Source organism: Colossoma macropomum, unplaced genomic scaffold (genome assembly GCF_904425465.1).
Source record: "Colossoma macropomum unplaced genomic scaffold, Colossoma_macropomum, whole genome shotgun sequence".
In the NCBI taxonomy this organism is placed as follows: domain Eukaryota; kingdom Metazoa; phylum Chordata; class Actinopteri; order Characiformes; family Serrasalmidae; genus Colossoma; species Colossoma macropomum.
Window position 1 is genome coordinate 27,527,163 of NW_023494791.1, and position 19,568 is coordinate 27,546,730.

Genomic DNA, 19,568 nt, shown 5'->3' on the forward strand with positions numbered 1-19,568 from the left:
GAAAAACAATTTAGAAATCAGTTATCCTACATTAATATAATATCGAGATCTGCTTTATCGTTCTGAGACAATCTCAAGAAAGATGTTTTTCCCTCTGGGTTAAGCCATTTTCTCCTGTTTCTGAAATTTAGCTCCTGAGAAATAACCCTTAGATTTTCTCACTTTGATCAAAATGTTGTCACATTCTTTTGTGTCTCACTCATCTCACCCCAGTCTCAGCTGAATAAGATTTGCCTAAAAAAGATCTTATTGTTTTCTTATACATTGCTCTATTCTATATCATAGAACTCGTTCAGCGTAGAAGGACAACTCATGCTTTTCCTCTTTTGTCATCAGACCTTCTCACAGTGAAATGCTGATGTTAGTCTTCTCTTTTCTCCTAAGGGGGTTTAGGAGAAATGATTCAGAAATCAGTGACCCTTCATTAATACAATATTGAGATCTGATTTATTTCTCTGAGACAATCGTAAGAAAGATCTTTTCCTCTGGCAATGCAGAGAGGCTTCATAATCAAATATATTGGATTCTTTTAAACAGCACACATTATTTGAAAAATAGACCTACAGTGGTGTCCAAAAGTCTGAGACCACCATTGAAAATGCATTTATTTTGCATTCTTTTCTATATGGATACAAAATATTTACTACAAACCATTTTATCATCATCACAATTTTTCTGAATTCCATGGTATTTAGTAGGTCCACCTTTTGCTTTAATGACTGCATGGACTCAAGAAAGCAAAACCATTAGGTTTTAATCCTAAAGGTACTAATGGTCTTTTTTTCAGGAGAGTAAACTTACTACATTCTTGCCTAGTTGCTATTTCCATGGCCAGAAATAAATGCACCTGTGCTAATGTGAGTGAAGTGGTACAACAGGGGGTTTGACGTTAGAAATCAGTGGAGCAGTGGTTTTTCAAACCCACTTCGTCCAAAATTGTGCTCCTAAGACCTACTCTTAGCACAGACATAAAGCCCAAATCATATTTTTGCTAACTTCAAGAGGAGGCTTAAAAGTCAATCACATTTTGATTTTCAAATCACAAGAGCCACAACTTCAATTATATTTTACATTGTTTAACGTTGTCTTAGCAATTTTATGTGTGGACATTTAACCAAATAATGCAGAACTGGCAGTCTTGCATGCTACATTCAAGCCTTAAGTCTGAAAAAAAATGTATATGCTCATTTTTTTGGGGACAAACAAGGTCTGGAGCTTACATTTTAGAAAACAATTGCTTTTAAAATGAATACTTTTTCTATGGAAATCACAATTTGAATGGTGCAATTTTCAAATTGCAAGAACTGCATTGTTAATCATAATCTACATTATCAACAATGCTGCCTTAATAAGCGGAGAAATTTAACCTAAAAACACAGAGCTTGTAAACTGCTTGTGCATGAGTTTGACAAATCATACACAGCCAAACACCTATGTGTGTTGTACATGATACCACAATGACAACTAAGTTGCAGTGTGGCACAGTGTTCAGTGTTAAAGCCTCAAGCCAGAAAAAGTTGATGCACTGGTCTTCATGGCCAAAACATTGGCCTGAACCTTATTTTACAGAAAACAATCATATTCAAAATGCCTTCACAGTATCTGTCAGAAAACTGTTTAGCCCTAGCACCTCATGCCAACAGCGTGAGCTTGCGTCTTGTTTTTAGATTTACCTGATAATCACGGAAATAGGGCCCATACACTTTAAAATGTTAAAAATAAATCATAAAATATTGTTTCCCTCCAGTTCCTCAGGCCTTGCTCTTTATTCTGTGATAATGATGCTTACCCCAGATTTTGAAGTTCAAAATTTGTCCCAATAATTACAGCATAATCCCCGCACATATGTTGGATACGAAGCAGACTATCAAGCCAGTTGTACTGAACAGACACAGTAAGGATACACCCAAATGCCAACACTCATGTACACCCATATTACCCTGTGGGGAAAAAAAAAAACAAAACAGAAGCCTGCAGACCAGCTCTATCATATATACAATTTGCCAGTATACAGTGATAGTCTGTAAGTCTTTTAGGAATTAACTAAGGGGTGCTGGGGTGATGGCATTACAGAGACATAACATGTCATGTTATAATTACAGTGTTATATATTTTAAATTTCAGAAAACAGCAAGTTATCCAATACTTGAAACATGTATTCCTTTTATGTAACAGCTATGGGTACTTCAGAGCAAGTAATACAAAGGCACAATGTATGCATCCTTAGCATGTTTTTGCAATAATTAAGCATAATAAATAATGTACATAAAGTTTATAAAAGTATATAAGTTGTTTTAAATAGCACATTACAAATCATATATAAAATATAGATGTCTAACAGGTTGTTTGCAGTCACATCATTCCAATGACGCACGAAATCCAGATGGAGGGCAGGAACTGAAAAGCAGAATGGACGAGAAGGTGGCAAGCTTGTACTGTGGTAGTTTAAACAATATTACAAGAGAAATGTATGGACAGAAGGTCACAACATATGTTGGATGTGATTCTCAGTTTATACTTTTTTTCTCATAATATCATCTAAACAGAAAATCACAGCATATGTTGGACGTGATCTTTATGTTATGAAAAGGGACAATATTTCAACTGAATTGAAAGACTTGCCTGCTACTGAGGCAGCAGAAATAAGCAGGTGTCTTGTCCTCCAGACATCCTTCTACTCATGAAAACAAATGGCCTCTTTTGAACAGGGCCATAACCAGGATCAGAATTTTAGTGAGGTCCATTTTGCGTAAATGTGATCTACATGTCATAGTGAATAAAATAACTGTGAAATATGAGAATTACACCTACTGTAAGTTTCTCCTTTAGTTTTTTTTTTTTTTAACAAAATCATTCCTTTTTACACATTCATAACTGTTCTACACCTTTTGTTTGATCCTCCCCATTCCTCCATCCTTCCATGAACTGCTGTTACTGTTCCATTAACTGATTGACTCCAACCCTGTTTAAGTTTATTTAATTAATAATTTAACTATTTATTTATATGTTCCTTTACAACTGAAAATATGAGCTACTCATACAGTGAATGCAACAAAATACAGTCTAATGTACCTGCTGATTTCTTAACAATGTGAGCTACATGATACTACACCATAAATATGCTGTTTAACAGTGAACTTTCTCATGCCAGTTGTAGTATATTATGTGTAGGTGACAAAATACAGCTTAAATTTCTCATCTAATCACTGTTGATATTGCCTACTATGTCTGTAGCCTAAACTGAGCAGCTACTGGACCTAGACTTAGCAACATTGTGCGTGCTCTAAATGAAAAAAAGAACAATGGAGTTTGTATTTTACATGCATATATAAATTGTAAATTATGCTCATAACTTTTTGCAAAACTCAGGTCTCAAGCATGGACCCACAGCACCCCCAAGGGGTGAAAACACGAATTACCACATCACCACCGTAAGGACTTGTGCTTATAAGGAACCCAAGAAACTTCTTGCTTTGTCTGCTTGATTATCAACATTTATATTATCTGTAAGCAATACTACTTGTTGTATTAATCTTGTTGTTGTGTAGTACCTAAATATTACCTGTATCTTTTTCTACTATTAAGTGCTAGAAATACGTAGAGTATAACTTTGATAACAGACAGACCCAACCATTTAATTGCTATGAGTTTAGACCATTGACCAATATGTATCCTGAATGTGGTTTTATTTTCTTTTCTTCCTTTGTTCCTTTCCTTTTATTGTCAATTTTATTTCTTCATGCATTGGGTCATATTCAGATATTATAGGCAAATATTACCTGTGTTCTTTGTCTTAGAAACATACCTGAATATCCTAGTTGTTCATTCCTTGATTTTGAAAGTTAAACCAATTTGATGATATAGGAATGTTTCTTTTTCTTTGTTTAAACTAGCTGAAACAAAGGAGGCAGTGATTCTGGGGAAGGCATTCCTAAAATTATGCACAACCAATCAGAGTTGGAAACAATGAGTAGCTAGTTAACCTTAGGTGAGGAGAACCTATCAGCACTCTGGCTCCACCTCCAAAGGGTATGGCCTCCAGCCGAGCAAAACCAGAGTGCACCGCAAATTTCGTTAGTTCAGTACAGAGTCCTGCGTTCTCAACAAGAGGATAGTTAAATTTCTAAGTTTGTGCCGGCCTTGGTCAGAAAGACAGGTCAGAAGTATTAGAACGCTAAATTTTCAGATCTGAAACCTTTGTTTGTTTTGTAACTTGCCTGTTCGTCTACACACCTTAAGTTTGAACCACCCTCAGAGAAGGAAGGTGGATATTTCTTGTCTGGCCAGGGAGAATATATCCATAACTTTCGATTCTGCTAAAGAGAGGTAGTTAGTTAAATTAGTATCACCAGCCTCAGAACTCTGATTGCAACCTGAACCTCGCCAGCGGAGTGGGAGCAGTTCTGATGCCACGGAGACCCAGCATCGCACCCAGAGCCACGCACTGATCTGTGAACAGATCGACCATCGAAAGCCTGCCCAAGCTCCACCGTCAGACGGCCACTCGTCTTGAATGTAACACTATTAAGTATGTTTCACTGAGTAAACTGCTACTACTATCCAATATGTCACTTCACTAGAGAAACAAAGTGCACTTACCAGCTTGAGTAAAGGAATCCAACAACACCCAGCGCAGCTAAACCATTTCTGGTTTTTGGGTAGATGTGTTGCTCAAGCATGACCTCACCAAGCAAAATCGGAAGAACCAGGGTATGCTGTCATACAAGGTGACTGTTATCAGTTTTTGATGCTCTGAGTAAATAACAATATCTAAAATCATAGCAACATAAATATATAGGTTCCAAAGGTTCCAAAATGGTTCTTGGTTTAAAAGCAGAGATGCTGGAAGTCTGGTTGCTGAAGGGGCTGCAGAACCAGCTCCAGATTATTACAACTTCTAAAATGAATTAAAGCATAACACTGTAAGCAGAGTATGGTCCTGGGTGTTTGTTTTAGGGTGGCATTTCCATGATCATTTTATGTTTGTTTTTATATATTTTCAAAATCTGCAGTAGCCACGCACTGTATAGGTTACCTCAGCATTTTCATTACAGCAAGCTGAACTGATTCTCTTGCTAAATACTGGCCGCTTTGGGAGTGTGCCACTAAAACACAAGCTAGTAAAGCTGTATGCAGAATTGTATGCTACTTCAGTAACACTTTACATTAAGGGCACATGATCTGCCAGCATTTAAGGCATTTACTAATTAATAATTATTCAGAGAATGAGTCATTAATCAGGAACAAATGAATAAGTTTTATATAGTAACAACCATAAGATTCAATTACTAATGCATGTACTAATAAACGAAGATGAAGGTAATAAAGGCTTTCTTCAACATCATAATTTATAAGTGTAACGTAGGAGGCACTGAGGCAAGATGCAAGTGCGAGTTGCTTTTATTTAAGTGAGATCCAACAGAGTCCAAAAACACAGTGGCAGAGGTGAGAGCAGCAGATAAATCCATGACAAGGCAACACAAAGTAAAACAGAACTAAACCAGAAACAGCAACAGGGTATATAAACAATGCAAGACAAAGGGACTGAGGAAACACAGGGGACTAACAGAAAACGAGAAATACCTGAGACCAATAAGAGGATGGGGCTAGGAGACAAAAAACAGGTGAAGACAGGGCAGACAGGGCTAACATGACAACAAAAGCACATGTCACAAGAAAACAAAGGCACATGGCAGATATACAAAAACACACAGCACTGGGAAACCAAGAAAAAGGCAAAAACAGAAAGACCAGGACAAAGAGTGAACGGATGTTACAATCAGGTATTCATGTGCTAATTAAGCATGCAAAAAGAATGTTAGTATACATTGGCCTACTGCTAGAAGCTCTGTTGGTTTCATCCTATTTATGCAATTTATGATTATCTATGTCATATTGCAATGAAATACTGTTACAATATAAATGTAAACTGTTGTGTTTATTGACTTTATTTACTGAAAATAGGCATTTGATTTAATTAAAACTGGAAATTATCTTAATATATGCCACCATTACTATGAAAAATATAAACCACCTTTGAAAATGTGTTCCCCATTATACATCTGTTATTCTTTAAAAAAAATCAATTTTTCTAATTTTTTTTAGTAATGGAAACACAGCATTTTGGAATGAAACTCTTCAGCTCTTTCTGCAGCTGGAAATTACAGCTATTTTTCTGAATTAAAGCATTTTTCTTACTTTTACAGGTGAGTTATGCATACGCATACTGGATTATATATGCAATTTACACCACAGTCATATTGTTTACACATGGTATTGCCTATTGTCTCAGTGCTGAGAGTGTTTGCTAACGTTAGCTAGTATGTATTTTCATGCCTCACATCTTTTTAGACTAATGTGTAAAACATGCAGCTGTTATCTGTGGTTATTTCTGAATTCGCTTAAAAAGTAGCTTAAACATTTGGTTTGGTGCTTACTTTTTTGCAGTAAACATTTTTTAGTTTTAAGAGTAGTAAAGAGTTTGTGTTTCTCATGAGCATTGTGTAATTCTATTAATATGTGGCGTCATACATGTCTATTCTGTTTTGTTAAAAATTAGGAAGGTTTACATGTTGATTTTAGGCTGTTTGGTTCATTTGTTGTTCCTCCTTTTACAGGGACTCTTATCCTGACAGTGAGATGACGCGCTAACAGCGCATAGCCAAGCGCTAGCCTTTAGGTGTATTGTCCCCTTTCACTTGTTCGCCATTTTTCAGTAAAGCTGAATCATGGATTCGATCTTCAACTTGTGTGAGTTCTTCTTCACCTCACGCTACAATATGAATACTTATGCGATGTTATTTAGCAGTTCTGTCCGTTTTACGGATGTTTGTGGAACAACAGAACAAGTATGTATTGGTTACTCTTCATTTTCTGTGTACTACACTGACATATTCACGTACCCTGGTTCTGTGTATTGTGTAAATGTCATAAGATGATAATACATTTTTTATTCCTTTGAATTTTGTTGATGTCCTGTTTTTATATTAACCATATTGTACTTATCATTCATCACTGTTTTTGTAAGGGCAAAGGAATGACTGTTATTGTGGTAAGTAATGATTAACCTCTGCTTTTTTGTTAGCTTTTAATCAGTAATGAAGTGTGACTGGTTCATCACTTTACTTTAGGGGGCACAAACATTATGAATCCATCATGAAAAAACAATCAGTCAGCACAACAGGAGCTTGTAAATTAGCAGTTGAGTTCAATCAGGTGTACTAGATGAGGGAAAGCATAAAAATGTGCATAGAATTAAGGATTCATAGGAGACCTTAGGACAAAGGCACTGCACTTTCCCTAACAATTATTGCCTAATTTTCAAATTTAGTGCTACGTGTAGGATAAACCATTCCCTCATGAGGCACTGTGTATCAACATAGGAGTTAAAATGTGTCATATTATTAAGATAATTTATTTAATGATTTTATAATGAACAGAAACTAGGTAGGTAGAGAACAACAAGGTAACATAAGATATCAAAAAACAATAAACTCACAGAGCTAACAGATAGAGACAGGCAAATACAAGGGCTGCGTACCCAGCAAGATGAAGCAGAAAGACAAGATGATGAGAGGATGGAGCTACAGAAAAAACACAGTTGACTTTGATAGACACAATATTCCAGAGCACTGTGCCTCAGGGGGGGTCTTGTGACAACAAACATTAATTAACACATGAATTCCTGATAAATTCAGATGTTGAAGAAAACCTTTATTACCTTTATCTTCATTCATTAGTACATGCATTAGTAATTTAATCTTGTCATTGTTAATATATAACTTATTCATTTGTTCCTGATAAATGAGTCATTACTTTCTGATTAGTTATTCATTAATAAATTCCTTTATTACTGGCAGTTCATGTACCCTTAATGTAAAGTGTTACTGCTACATCTGTGACCCAATGCTTACACACAGCAGAATTAGACCTCTGCATTTAACCCCATTGAGCTGGCGACCTTCCAGTCACAAGGCTGGTTCCCTAACCTCCAGCCCATGACTGCCCATAAGCATGTAGCGTAACTATGGCTGTGATACATAAAATAATAAAATCCACAAGCAAAATATTAGGGAACCAAATATGATAATATGTTGCGAATACAAATAATGAGAGTTAAATCAAACTCAACTTTTCAAAAAGACTACTTTTCATTTTTACTCATTCTGATATAAATGTGTTACTCCTTTTGCCAGTTTTGCTTTAATTTGTTTCTATTTGCTGATATATTTTTTGCTTCTAGAATCGCTCTTTTGCTTCTGAAATCTTTTTTTTGCTTCTGACTTTTGGCACTTTTTAACAGGAGTTAGAGTCTTAGAAGAGGTCGTTCACCTGCACTCTCTGTTGGTCAAGTGATTTGTAGTGACAGGTCTTCTGAACACATAACCACTTAGGATGAACCATCCCCAGCATGTGGAATACGCTGTACTGCTGCTATAGGTACAGCGTTTTACTGGCATATGTGACATTCTGAGCAATGTTTGTTATATTCCTTTAAATTATTAATGTTACACAGGTTTATGGGTCCTGTATCAACCCGGGTAAAAACGAAATAACTTATTTTGGGTATTGAAAAATAAACTCAGTTGTTTATGATTGAACGAAACTGCACCACCTTTCGAGTTTTCAGATGTTAGCGCTAACTAGCCTAGCAGTGTTCTCTAGGGCTAACTAGAGAACTAGTATAGTTATGCTGATAATGGAAAATTGCTTAAATATCTTAAGTTAGTTCACTGTATTAACATGAAGATGACGTGATTAACGTGACGTGAGTGATTTGGAGCAACAGCATTCTGTAAACTAGCACGCTGAGATAGCCTGTGTCAGTGACCAACACAGGCATTCTGTGGATATAATATTTCTTTTCTTTCTGAACATAGCAGTTATTCACTTATAATCAGTGATGGTGAAATATGAATATGGTTTGCATGAAAGAAATGTATCCCAATTTCCTGATGATGATTTTTGAAAAACACACCTTCTGTAAAACTGTCATGGTCTTACTGAGACTCAGAGCTGTGGTTTAGTTTGTTTGGTGAAAGTGAGCCAGGACGAGGGAACAAAAAAAGCGGGGAGGACTTGGCATCGAAGTTCAGTGGATCCTCTTTTTAATGTAGAAAATACAACTGCTTTAGCCACACTTTGCTAAAGGCTAGACAGAACCATATAACACACTTTGCTGTGTCTCTCTTTCTGTTGTGAATTTGTTGCTCTTACACTACAAACAAACGTACAGTGAAATAAGTAATCACTTTTGATTTTCATATTTAATGTACTTTCAGGTCATATATGCACTTCAAAGTTAGTGTTCAAGTTAGTATAAGCATAAACAGGATTTCATGCAACAAGTAGCAATCATTGCATGTATGTATTCATGAGCATAAACAAAATGTGTTTAAAAACTGAAATTGGTAAGGAAAAAAGTATTCAGGATTCCAAAAATTAATAACAGTAGTAATTTGTTGCAAAGTCATTGTTGGCAATTACAGCTTTGAGATGTCTATGGTAAGAAGTGATAAGCTTTTTTCAGTTTTGTGGTTCCATTTTGGCCTGTTCCTCCTGGCAAACCTTCTTGTTGGACTTGCTCCATAAATTTTTGGTGGGATTCAATTCAGGAGATAAGCTAGCATATATGCACCTTTTTTAGAAACCTTGAGTTATTTTTGGCTATATGTTTAGGGTCACTGTCTTAATGAAATGTCCATCTTCTCATTGCCCTTCACCTTGATTGTTATTTGCTGCATATTTTTTCCAAGCCAATGGCAATGTCTTTCCTAATGAGAACATTTTAATTATTTTTTTTATTTATTGTTTTTGCAGCATTAATATGTAGAACTTTTTCAACTAGTGTTGGGCAGAATGGTTGAATACTGAATATATTGTCTTCAGTGTTTTTACTAGCATATTCCACTACAACATATAAAAAGTAACATATTCAGAATATATAAACAATACCTATTGGGAGAAGGCACGTGAGAAAAACTAGCTGGTGGTCATGTTTAATTTTCGCTCTTTGCTGTTACTGATTTGCATTTTTTTGTGTAATTTCTCTGTAAATATGTTGCATGAAAAATGTACTTATTTGATTAAAGTTACTAAAGTCTTAACTAAGCAAACAATTCACCATATCCTTGGTTTGTCAAAGTAGTGTTACTTTTGAGCCTTTTCCTGGTGTCTGCAGGTCTTTCAAAGCAGCCAATCCAAAGAACACCATCTGTACAATCTAAACACACAATGTTACACAACAATGTACAATTTTGAAGAGGCACACAGTAAAGATCAGACAAACACTCCATCTTACCAGATTTATGAAAGTGAGATATTTCCATGGTCCACCATAGGCAAATATTCCATCTGGTGGATCTTGTTTCCCTTTAGTATACAGATACTGCACAACAAACGCTTACCAACCAAAGGCAGCAACATGATAAAATCTCTTCACAATGCCAGCCATATCTACTGCTCCTTTTTACAGAAAAGAAAAAGTCAATATCACACCAGAACATTCAGCACTGAAAACAGTGATGTTTCCTTAAACTTACAAGGCTTTAACAGAAATGTTGATCTAACAGCAGAAAAAAAGCTGTTCTGGGGGATTAGCTAGAGGGGAAATTCCAACTCAAACAAAGGAGCCACTATGATATAAAATCCACCCCCCCCCACCCGCCTCCGTTACAAACACTACAATTCCCATGATTCTCTGGACACTCACACCATGGACTCAACCAATCACAAGCAGTTTCCTAGATCCATGTCACCTGACTACTGAACTGCTTACACCTGTTCCTTGTTACATGCATCTGTATAAATACCTGTTTGTTTCTCATGTTCATTGCAAAAAATGTCAGCCTTACTTGTTGTATACCGAGCGGTCAATTTCCTGTTTGTACTTTCTGTGTTTATGATGTTTTTTCTTTGTTCTTGTTTTTGGATTCCCCTTTTTGGTACTGTTGTTTCGGACTGTTTGTTGTACTGGCTTTGACTCGCATGTTTTTGACCTACTCTCTTTGACTAGTGCCGATGTGTGTATTTTTGCACTTCGTTGGTCTGATCTTGCCTGCTTTTGACCACTCTATTGTTAATTCGCTTCTGGTTAATAAATATGCTTCAAACTCTTATGTCTGTGAGCATCTGGTTAGTTTGCCGTTATGGCACAAATAGAAATTGTGCACTAAAATTAGCTGAAGAAAATGCATGCTATATTTAGGTTTCTTCCCTGTAGAGGATGTGATAAATGAAAGCTTTAGCGCAAGTTCTGCCATGGAGACTCCAATGCTATGTCACTCATTACTCTGACCAAGCACAAGCTTCCACCTGTCTTTAAAATGACTTGACTTACACACCTGCTTTGCTGCTTTCAGATGCTGACGTTTTGTCATTCCCCTCCTTCCTCAATGCCGCCAACAGTTGGTCCCCACCCAGTTGCCCAGGGGTTAGGTTCCGCCCCCTCCCATCCCTATACAGCAGGATCTGCTAGGCTCTACATGTTTGAGGACCTGGGCTGACAACGGGGCCCGTGCCAAGGACTTTAACTTACAAAAATTGTTATCTATCGAATTGTTAAATATTATTGAGATTAAACTATTTTCTTTCCTTCACGTTCGTCTCTGGATTCTTTTTGGTAGGACTTATTTTCACTTGACTGGAGATGTTCATATATTTGCAAATGACTAATCATTTTTGTTTGATTTGGTAAATTTGATGTCTCTGAGAGAATGTTCGTATTGTAGAATTTAAGACACAAATTAAATTTATATAAGAATGATACATTCTTATAATATGCATTTAATCTAACAGCTGGCAGCAGGCTTCAGCAAGGGTTTCATGAACTTCATCTGCCTATGAATATATATTTACTAAAAATAAGTTAACATATCCTTTTAGATCTCAAAATGCTCCAAATGTATAGCAGTTTTGTATTTCACATGATGTCATGCTAAGTGAACACACTTCTGCATGAACTAATGCACATTTATGTTTATTTGCTGAATTTAACATATTGCGGGAAAAATAAAACATAAAATATCTGCCATGTCATGTTAAACTCCACAAATAAACAGAAATTGAGCACTAAGATTTGCCCCCCCTCCAAAAAAACTCAGTGTAGTCAGTCTTAAATATCAGTGTTATTTGCAGTTTTAATACACATGTTCACAACTGTCAAAACAAAGTCACCTCTGACTACAGTTATGCAAATGAATTTACTACATGCAATAGGTTATGAATCATTACTAAAGAAGAATGGCCTCTTAGAATGGTCACATTTAATGAAAACTTCCCCTACACACACGTGCACACACACAAAGAATTTCAAAATAACTTCCCACTTTGTCACCATGACTGTTTTAATTTTTTGTCATTGATTCTCTTCCCAGATTTTATGGTTAGGAATTAGATATTAAGGATTCTGCTTGACTGTTTTAATACTTGCTGATTGTAACCAAAGATCAGGGTTGGGATAGCTACTGAAAAACTGCTCTTTTACTGCCCTGTTGTGGACCCACAGCAGAACTAGATTTTTAAGAAAATAACATAATCCTCCTTTGCTGTAAAATAAAGCTCTGCTGATCATTAAACTGCGTTATACTGCATACAGCACTGCATTAAAAACAGACATGATTCTCTAGTGGAAATCACTGCATGGGCTCAGGAACACCTCTGAAAACCACTGTCTATGAAAACAGTTCATCATTGCATCCACAAATGCAAGTTAAAACTCTAAAACTCAAGGAAGAAACCATATATAAACAGGATCCAGAAATGCTGCCACCTTCTCCAGTGTCCTGTGGTCTGATGAATCAACATTTGAATTTCTTTTTGGAAATCATGGACACTGTGTCCTCTAGGCTAAAGATTAATCAGCTTGTTATCAGTGCACAGTTCAAAAGCCAATATTCATGATGGTATAGGGTGGCATTAGAGCACATGGCATGGGTGACATGCACATCTGTGAAAGCACCATTAATGTTGAATGATATATACATGTTTTGGTAACATATGCTGCTATCCAGACAACATCTTTTTCAGGGAAAGCCTTGCTTATTTCAGCAAGACAATGTCAAACCACAATCTGCATGTATTACAGCAGCAATGCTCTGTATTAAAAGAGTCCAGGCGTTAAACTGACCTGCCTGCAGTCCAGACCTGTCAACCACTGTAAACATTTTGCGCATTATAAAATGAAAAATACGACAAAGGAGGCCCTGAACTGCTGAGCAGCTGAAATCCTATATCAAGCAAAAATGGAAAAACATTTCACTTTCAAAACTATGGCAGTGTCTCCTCAGTTCCCAAATGCGTGTTGTTAAAAGAAGAGGTGATGAAACACAGTGGTAAACATGCCCCCTGTCCCAACTTTTTGGAACATGTTGGCATCAAATTCAAAATGGGCATATATTTTTCAAAAAACAATAACATTTCTCAGTTTCAACATTTGATTTGTTGTCTTTGTACTATTTTCAATGAAATACAGGGTTTAAATGATTTGCACATCATTGCATTTTGTTTTTATTTACATTTTGCACAGCATCCCAACTTTTTTGGAAATGGGGTTGTATAACTGCTAATTCACTAACCTTTAACGCTGAAGATTGACGCGCATACTGCTGGTCACACAGCAGCACAGACTCTCACCTAGTAGCTAACAAAAAGACAAAGAGAAAGATTTAAGACGAACATTGATAATTTGGAGACAAACAGATTTATTTGCATTTGTAAGCACTCCAGCTGGTTTCCTGATATGTTTAATCTGCAACAAGAAACTGTCCACCAAGATGGTAAAACGGACGTAAAATGTTGTGGCTCCCAAGGGGGTTTGATTTTTGCTGAAAGGACACAATGGCTCTTCTTACCATTTCAGTTGCCGACCCCTGAGCTAAGCTTACTAAGGGGTGATCAGCGCACAGGGTCAGCGTGTGACTGTTTACTCTAACTGTCTGTGGCTCAGTCAGGATTGCACAATTGCTGCTAGCCCAGTAAACGACTGCATTCTATGGCTCAAATTTTGCACAGATTGCCTGAAGCCTGTAGCGAAATTGTAGCAAAAATTAACACTATAGCTACACGAACATCTGTAGGTGCTACAGCTATTAGCTACATTTCAAAAAACTGTAGCGGCTACAGCTATTAGCTACAAAAATTTGTAGTTAGCTACAAAAAGTAGTGCGCTACTTAGCTACTCCCCCATCCCTGCCATAGATATACATACCTAGATGCCGCGTTGGGTCCAGCCAGGCACGTCAACAGCACCACCATTTTGTGGTGGTCAACATCACTGCTGGACTGCATTCACAACCATTACAGAGCAACAGAAACATGCTGTCCAAAATTATACTATTTCAAAAATATTGAACTCAGAAAGCGGGATAGGATTATATAACAGAGGCAACGCTGTGATCCACGCTCATGTTTGTATGATGCGTATTGTTTGTGTGATGTTTATGTGTAGATATGGCCGTGTGGTTGGTGAGGCACAGAGAACCTGTTGATGTGAATGTTTTTCCTCTGGTTTTATGTTAAGCTTATTTCATTTAATACAATAAATTTAATAACTTCTTACACAAACTTGAAGTTAGATTCTTATTTGCCAGCTTCTTGTTCTAATTTTCCTGTTCCATCTTAAATGGTGCATCAGTCAGCTTCTTGTTAGAAGTTTGCTGTTCCATTAAATGGTGCAGCTTCAGGCTCCAGAAAGTGATTGATGCACCATTTAAGGTGGAATGGGAAAACTTGAATAAGAAGCTGGCAAATAGGAAGTCAACTTAAGATTTGTCCTTCTTACTGTGTTTTGGGGGGTTTATTTTATTTTTATGTGTTTTAAGATTAGAAGTGATTCTCACATTGATGGATTTGCTGATGTGTTTAAGATTATGTTTCTACCGGAGCTTGCACTACACTCGGTTTTTAACGTCAGGTGCAGACTCAATACTAGATTGATCTATGTCTGAGGATTATAACAAAACAAATTTGGTGAAAATCGGTTGAGTAATAAGGAAGTTGTGGTCAATTTAATCCTGAGAACTCAACGTCTCTCAATGTAAAAGAATTTGTTCACAAGCGGAACTTGATCGCTCCAACATGGCAAATGTGCAAACGTATCGCCTCAGATAGAGAACAACAGACAACGCGGCACCTGGATATGTATATGTATGGTTGTAACAGTGGCAGATGGAACCAAACACAAGAAAACAAGGATTAGGTGGAAATGATCAGTAATCCGGTGATACTGAACGGTGTGGATCTGTGTGAGTCTTGGGTCACGTGTTGCAGCGAGGGGTTCTGGGAAATGTAGTCCTGAGCAGCAGAGTTGGCTGTAGGCTCAGCCAGGTCTGAAGAAGGTGTGACAGTGGTAAACTTTGTTGGAAGCAAATGTTCTTGATTCATTTAATAATCTTTATAGTTGTGCAGTTTTTTCAAGTTCAGTAATCTTTATGTAGAGAGTTTTCATTAAAAAGGCTAAGATTTTTTGACAAGACTATATCTCCTTTTCATGTGCTGAAATGGAAATAATTATGCAGATGACAGAAAAACTTAAGGTTACGGTTACAGTTACAGTTACGGCTGGTCTGGTGATGTAAAAGGCATAGAATAAAAGGCCTGGAGCTCCAAAGAGAGACAAGACTGGATGACTTTCTGAATAGTCGTAGTGAATTCTTACCATGGCATAAACTGCACCCATTAGGAATTTCCAGAGAAAGTGTGGATTTCACTAACACACTTTGCTGAGACAAAGGTTACTAACAGTGCAGTCTTAACGGATAACATTTAAAGATCCATTTGATCTAGTGGTTCGAAAGGTGCAGCTGCCTTTGCACCCAGCACCAGAGATGAATCCCAAGGTGGGAGCACCCGCTAAGTCCCTTTCATGAAATGGCAGCCCAAGGGGGGCTGTTCTAATGTTATTCCCTAAAAGTCTATATGACACAATGTAGTAGCTGCCAGTTACACCTTTATGGTTGAAAATGATTGTTCCTTATATATCAAGTACTTTAGGAACAAAAATATCACCACCACAGAACACTGAAAGAGAAGTTCACATTAATTCTTACACTACTGTTCAAACACTTGCCACTTGTATGCATAAAGGGATCTAGTGGAAGAGGCTCAACGTTGAATCGTTGAATCAACGTTGATATCGCGTCATTTTCGTCTTTTTTGGTTGATGACCAAAAATCAACTACACATCAACGTTGCCATAGGTTGAATCCTTAAACCTTGTTTCAACGTTGAAAGCAAGATGTTGAATCAATGTTGAATTGTAGTTACTGTCTTTAACCATACTATCTCTGCTAGCAAATAGGCTGTTTGGCTGAGTGTTGAAACTGACGGCTGACTGAGACTCGCGCAAAAACAGCATCTGACCCATGTATGGCAAAGCTCTATGAGACCTGCTTAAAAAAGGTATTGTTTTCAGTGACGTAGGCATTTCTCTGTGGGCTTGGTATGTATACCATGGTATATGAACAATATGCAATGTGCTTCTAATTGCTTGGCTCTACTAAGGTTTTTTGGGTTTTTTGATGGTGCAATATGTATTTCTAAATGTAAATTATGTTGCATATAGTGTTTTCTGACCAAAAGCCAAGATGTATTCCTTATGCATGCTAATTTATAAGCATATATTTAAAACAATCAAGCAAGTTTTACTTTGTAAGAATTCTTGAAATAAGCAAAAAAAGCAACATTGCTTTCATCTTTTATCAGCTTCATAGCACATGTGAATACACTACCTTTGTTAACAAGGCCGCTTTTAAGAATCATAAAAAACAACTGAATCCCCTGAATTCAGTATTACCAAATACCATCTCAAAACCATCTCAAAATCCCTGAAATAAAACAATGTAACATGGGGCTACTTCTTTAAACAAATAAAAAAAGTTGACTATAGACACAACATTGTAACAATTTAATCATTGACTTTCTGTACTTATTTTGTGCCACAAATTACTTAAATAAGATAAAAATCCTTAGTGAGAGTTTCAGCGAAGAAAAGATTATTTCAGACCAGTAAAACACGTAATGGGCGGAGCTGTCCGGCCTGACTCCGCCCCCTTGTAGCGCGAGTCTCGACGTGACCGTTAAGCCAAACGCGACCGTTTCGAGCTCTGTATATTCAAATCATACTCACCAAATGAACGATACCTGTTTAACTACCATTTTTATTAAGCTGGTGCAGTAAAACCTCTTCACAACATTCGCTTATGCTCATTACTGAGATGACTGATGCGTGATGACAGAAACTGCAGCTCCAAAACACTGAAGACTCTTCTCACCGAGCGCCAACGCGTATGCGTTACTGGATCAAGTGGAATGAGGACGAATTCACTTCTTCTGCTTGTGGTTTAAAACCACGGTCACAACTGAATTTCAGCTTACATACTCTTAGCTGTGTCTGTCAGCTGACACTACCTTTTGGGTAAGTTAGTTAACGCTAGCATAATCTTAGCTTAGCGAAAGCTAGCTCGCCTGCCTGTAACCCTTGATGTTGCTTAGCAACCCCACAGCGCGGCTACGGCATTTAGGAAGAGCCGGAATCACTCAGAGCTGATGTGGAGCTACAGTTGAGTAAGCTAACAGCTGGCTACGTTTGTGTAGGTAGCAGAAGGCAGATAAAACATTTAGGAAGGTAAATCAAAGAAACATCCCTCACACAGAGAATTAGGATAGTAAATTAAAGTGTCTGATGTATAACTTTATGCTAGTTTAGTCTGCACTACACTGACATTTTAGGAGTTTGGCTTAAAGTACTAAGTTAAGTCACTTTGTGGTAAAACTATTATCAGTATGGTTTGCTGCAGTATATTAAAATGCTTAATGTCTGCATTTTATTTCACAGAGCTTTGGAAATCACCAGCAGAATGACTGGTAAGACTGAAATGACGTTTTGACCTAACAGTCAAGCTGATTATTATAAAAATGTGTGACAGTGCCTTAGAAATACAGCACCTTCATAAAATTTGAAAGCTACTTTCGTTATTCTAACAGTTTGTTGTGTTACAGCCTTAAAGTAAAACTGATTACAGTCGAGGGGCAGGAATCTCTTGGCACAATGTGATATGATTTGGTTTGATTGGATTTCAATTTAAAATAATGCCAAGATGCAATTATAAAACCATTCTCGTTCCCTGTTGCTACATGTTGATGTGTCTTCATTTTTATTTCTAAAGTCTATGATTTTTAATCATTATCATTAACATGGTTTGATCCAGCTTATTTTTTGGCTTCTGTATTTTTAACATCAGCTGGTTTAATTAAATTGTTTTATGAAAATCATTTTTTTATTTTTCTATTTTACCTTGTTTTACCTTGTTTTGTTTTTAAGTCGATATGCTTAAATGACATGAAAAAATGTTTTCCATTGTTATAGCAGAGTTGCTTTGGAGTTCTGCTACAGATGACTGTAGTAAACCAGCAACTACCAGCACCATTAATTGATTCCAGCACCGTTAATTGATTCACAAAGGGTTGAAATTTTACCTGGAAAGCATTTTTTTTTTTCAGACCCCTTAAAATCCGAACACTGACTCAAACAAACATAAATCCAGAGATTTTTATCGCTAATAACACCAGAGAATTTTGAGAAATGTTGTACATGTTTGCAACTTCATCATTGTTTACAAGCTTTGAAAGGGTCTCTTTCAAGTAAATATGTACTTTATTCAAAACATACTTATTTATATTGATTTCTTAACACAATTGAAAGTGTACAGTAGTAGTATTATTGTTAGTAGTAGTAATGATAATAATAATAATAATGATAATAATAATAGAAGGATGTGATTATACTTAAGTAGCACATAGATTATATTCAGATAACACTGAGTGAAAATGTTTGTTTTTTGTACAGATTAACTCTGCTGTAGGGGTACCGTTTCACTAAAGCAGGAAAGAATCAATGGAGATGGAGTCTGAGGTTTAAAGAAAATGACCAACAGGTGCTTGATGGGGAGAAGCTATCCCACCACAAGTGAGTGTATGTGTATATATATATATACATATATATATATATACACACACACACACGGTCTGCGTTATTTGGTACACCTACCTACACTCAGGCTACACTCACTGTCAATTTTTTAGGTCCACTTACCAAACAGGAGCACTTTGTACATCAGATTGTAGTCCATCTGTTTCTCTGCATACTGTATTAGTTTCCTTTTACCCTGATATTCAGTGGTCAGGACCCCCACAGGACCACCACAAAGCAGGTATTATTTGGGTGGTAGATGATTCTCTGCACTGCAGTGACACTAACGTGGCGGTGACATGGTAGTGGAATGTTATTGCGTGTTATGTGTGCTGCACTAAGTGGATCACACACAACAGCTTTATTAACTATTCAGAGTCACTGCCGGCTGAGAACAGTTGGCCAACCAAATATGTCCACTGTTTTGTGTCCAGAAACTGACCACTGATTAGATCAAGAGGAAAACTAATGCAAACTGTGCAGCAACAGATGAGCTGTAGTCTACTACTTTACATGTACAAGGTGGAACGACAAGGTAGTTGTGTCTAAAGCAGCAGAGAGTGGAAGAGGAGCTAACAAAGTATGCAGAGAAACAGATGGA

General features: G+C 36.9%; 1 protein-coding gene and 1 long non-coding RNA gene across 2 annotated transcripts; one reads left to right on the plus strand and one right to left on the minus strand.

Annotated features, from left to right (window-relative positions):
- Nucleotides 1-1,623: 1,623 nt before the first annotated feature.
- LOC118811066 (androgen-dependent TFPI-regulating protein) lies at nucleotides 1,624-10,567 on the minus strand. Its single transcript, XM_036575278.1, is given in 6 exon segments — nucleotides 1,624-1,673; nucleotides 1,790-1,897; nucleotides 1,900-1,940; nucleotides 4,600-4,715; nucleotides 10,124-10,222; nucleotides 10,301-10,567. Coding segments are annotated over 6 exon segments (567 nt in total). The 5' UTR covers nucleotides 10,454-10,567.
- On the plus strand, nucleotides 6,647-7,157 carry LOC118810727. Its single transcript, XR_005007441.1, has 2 exons — nucleotides 6,647-6,848; nucleotides 7,028-7,157. It is a non-coding gene; the product is annotated as an uncharacterized LOC118810727 (long non-coding RNA).
- Nucleotides 10,568-19,568: the final 9,001 nt, after the last annotated feature.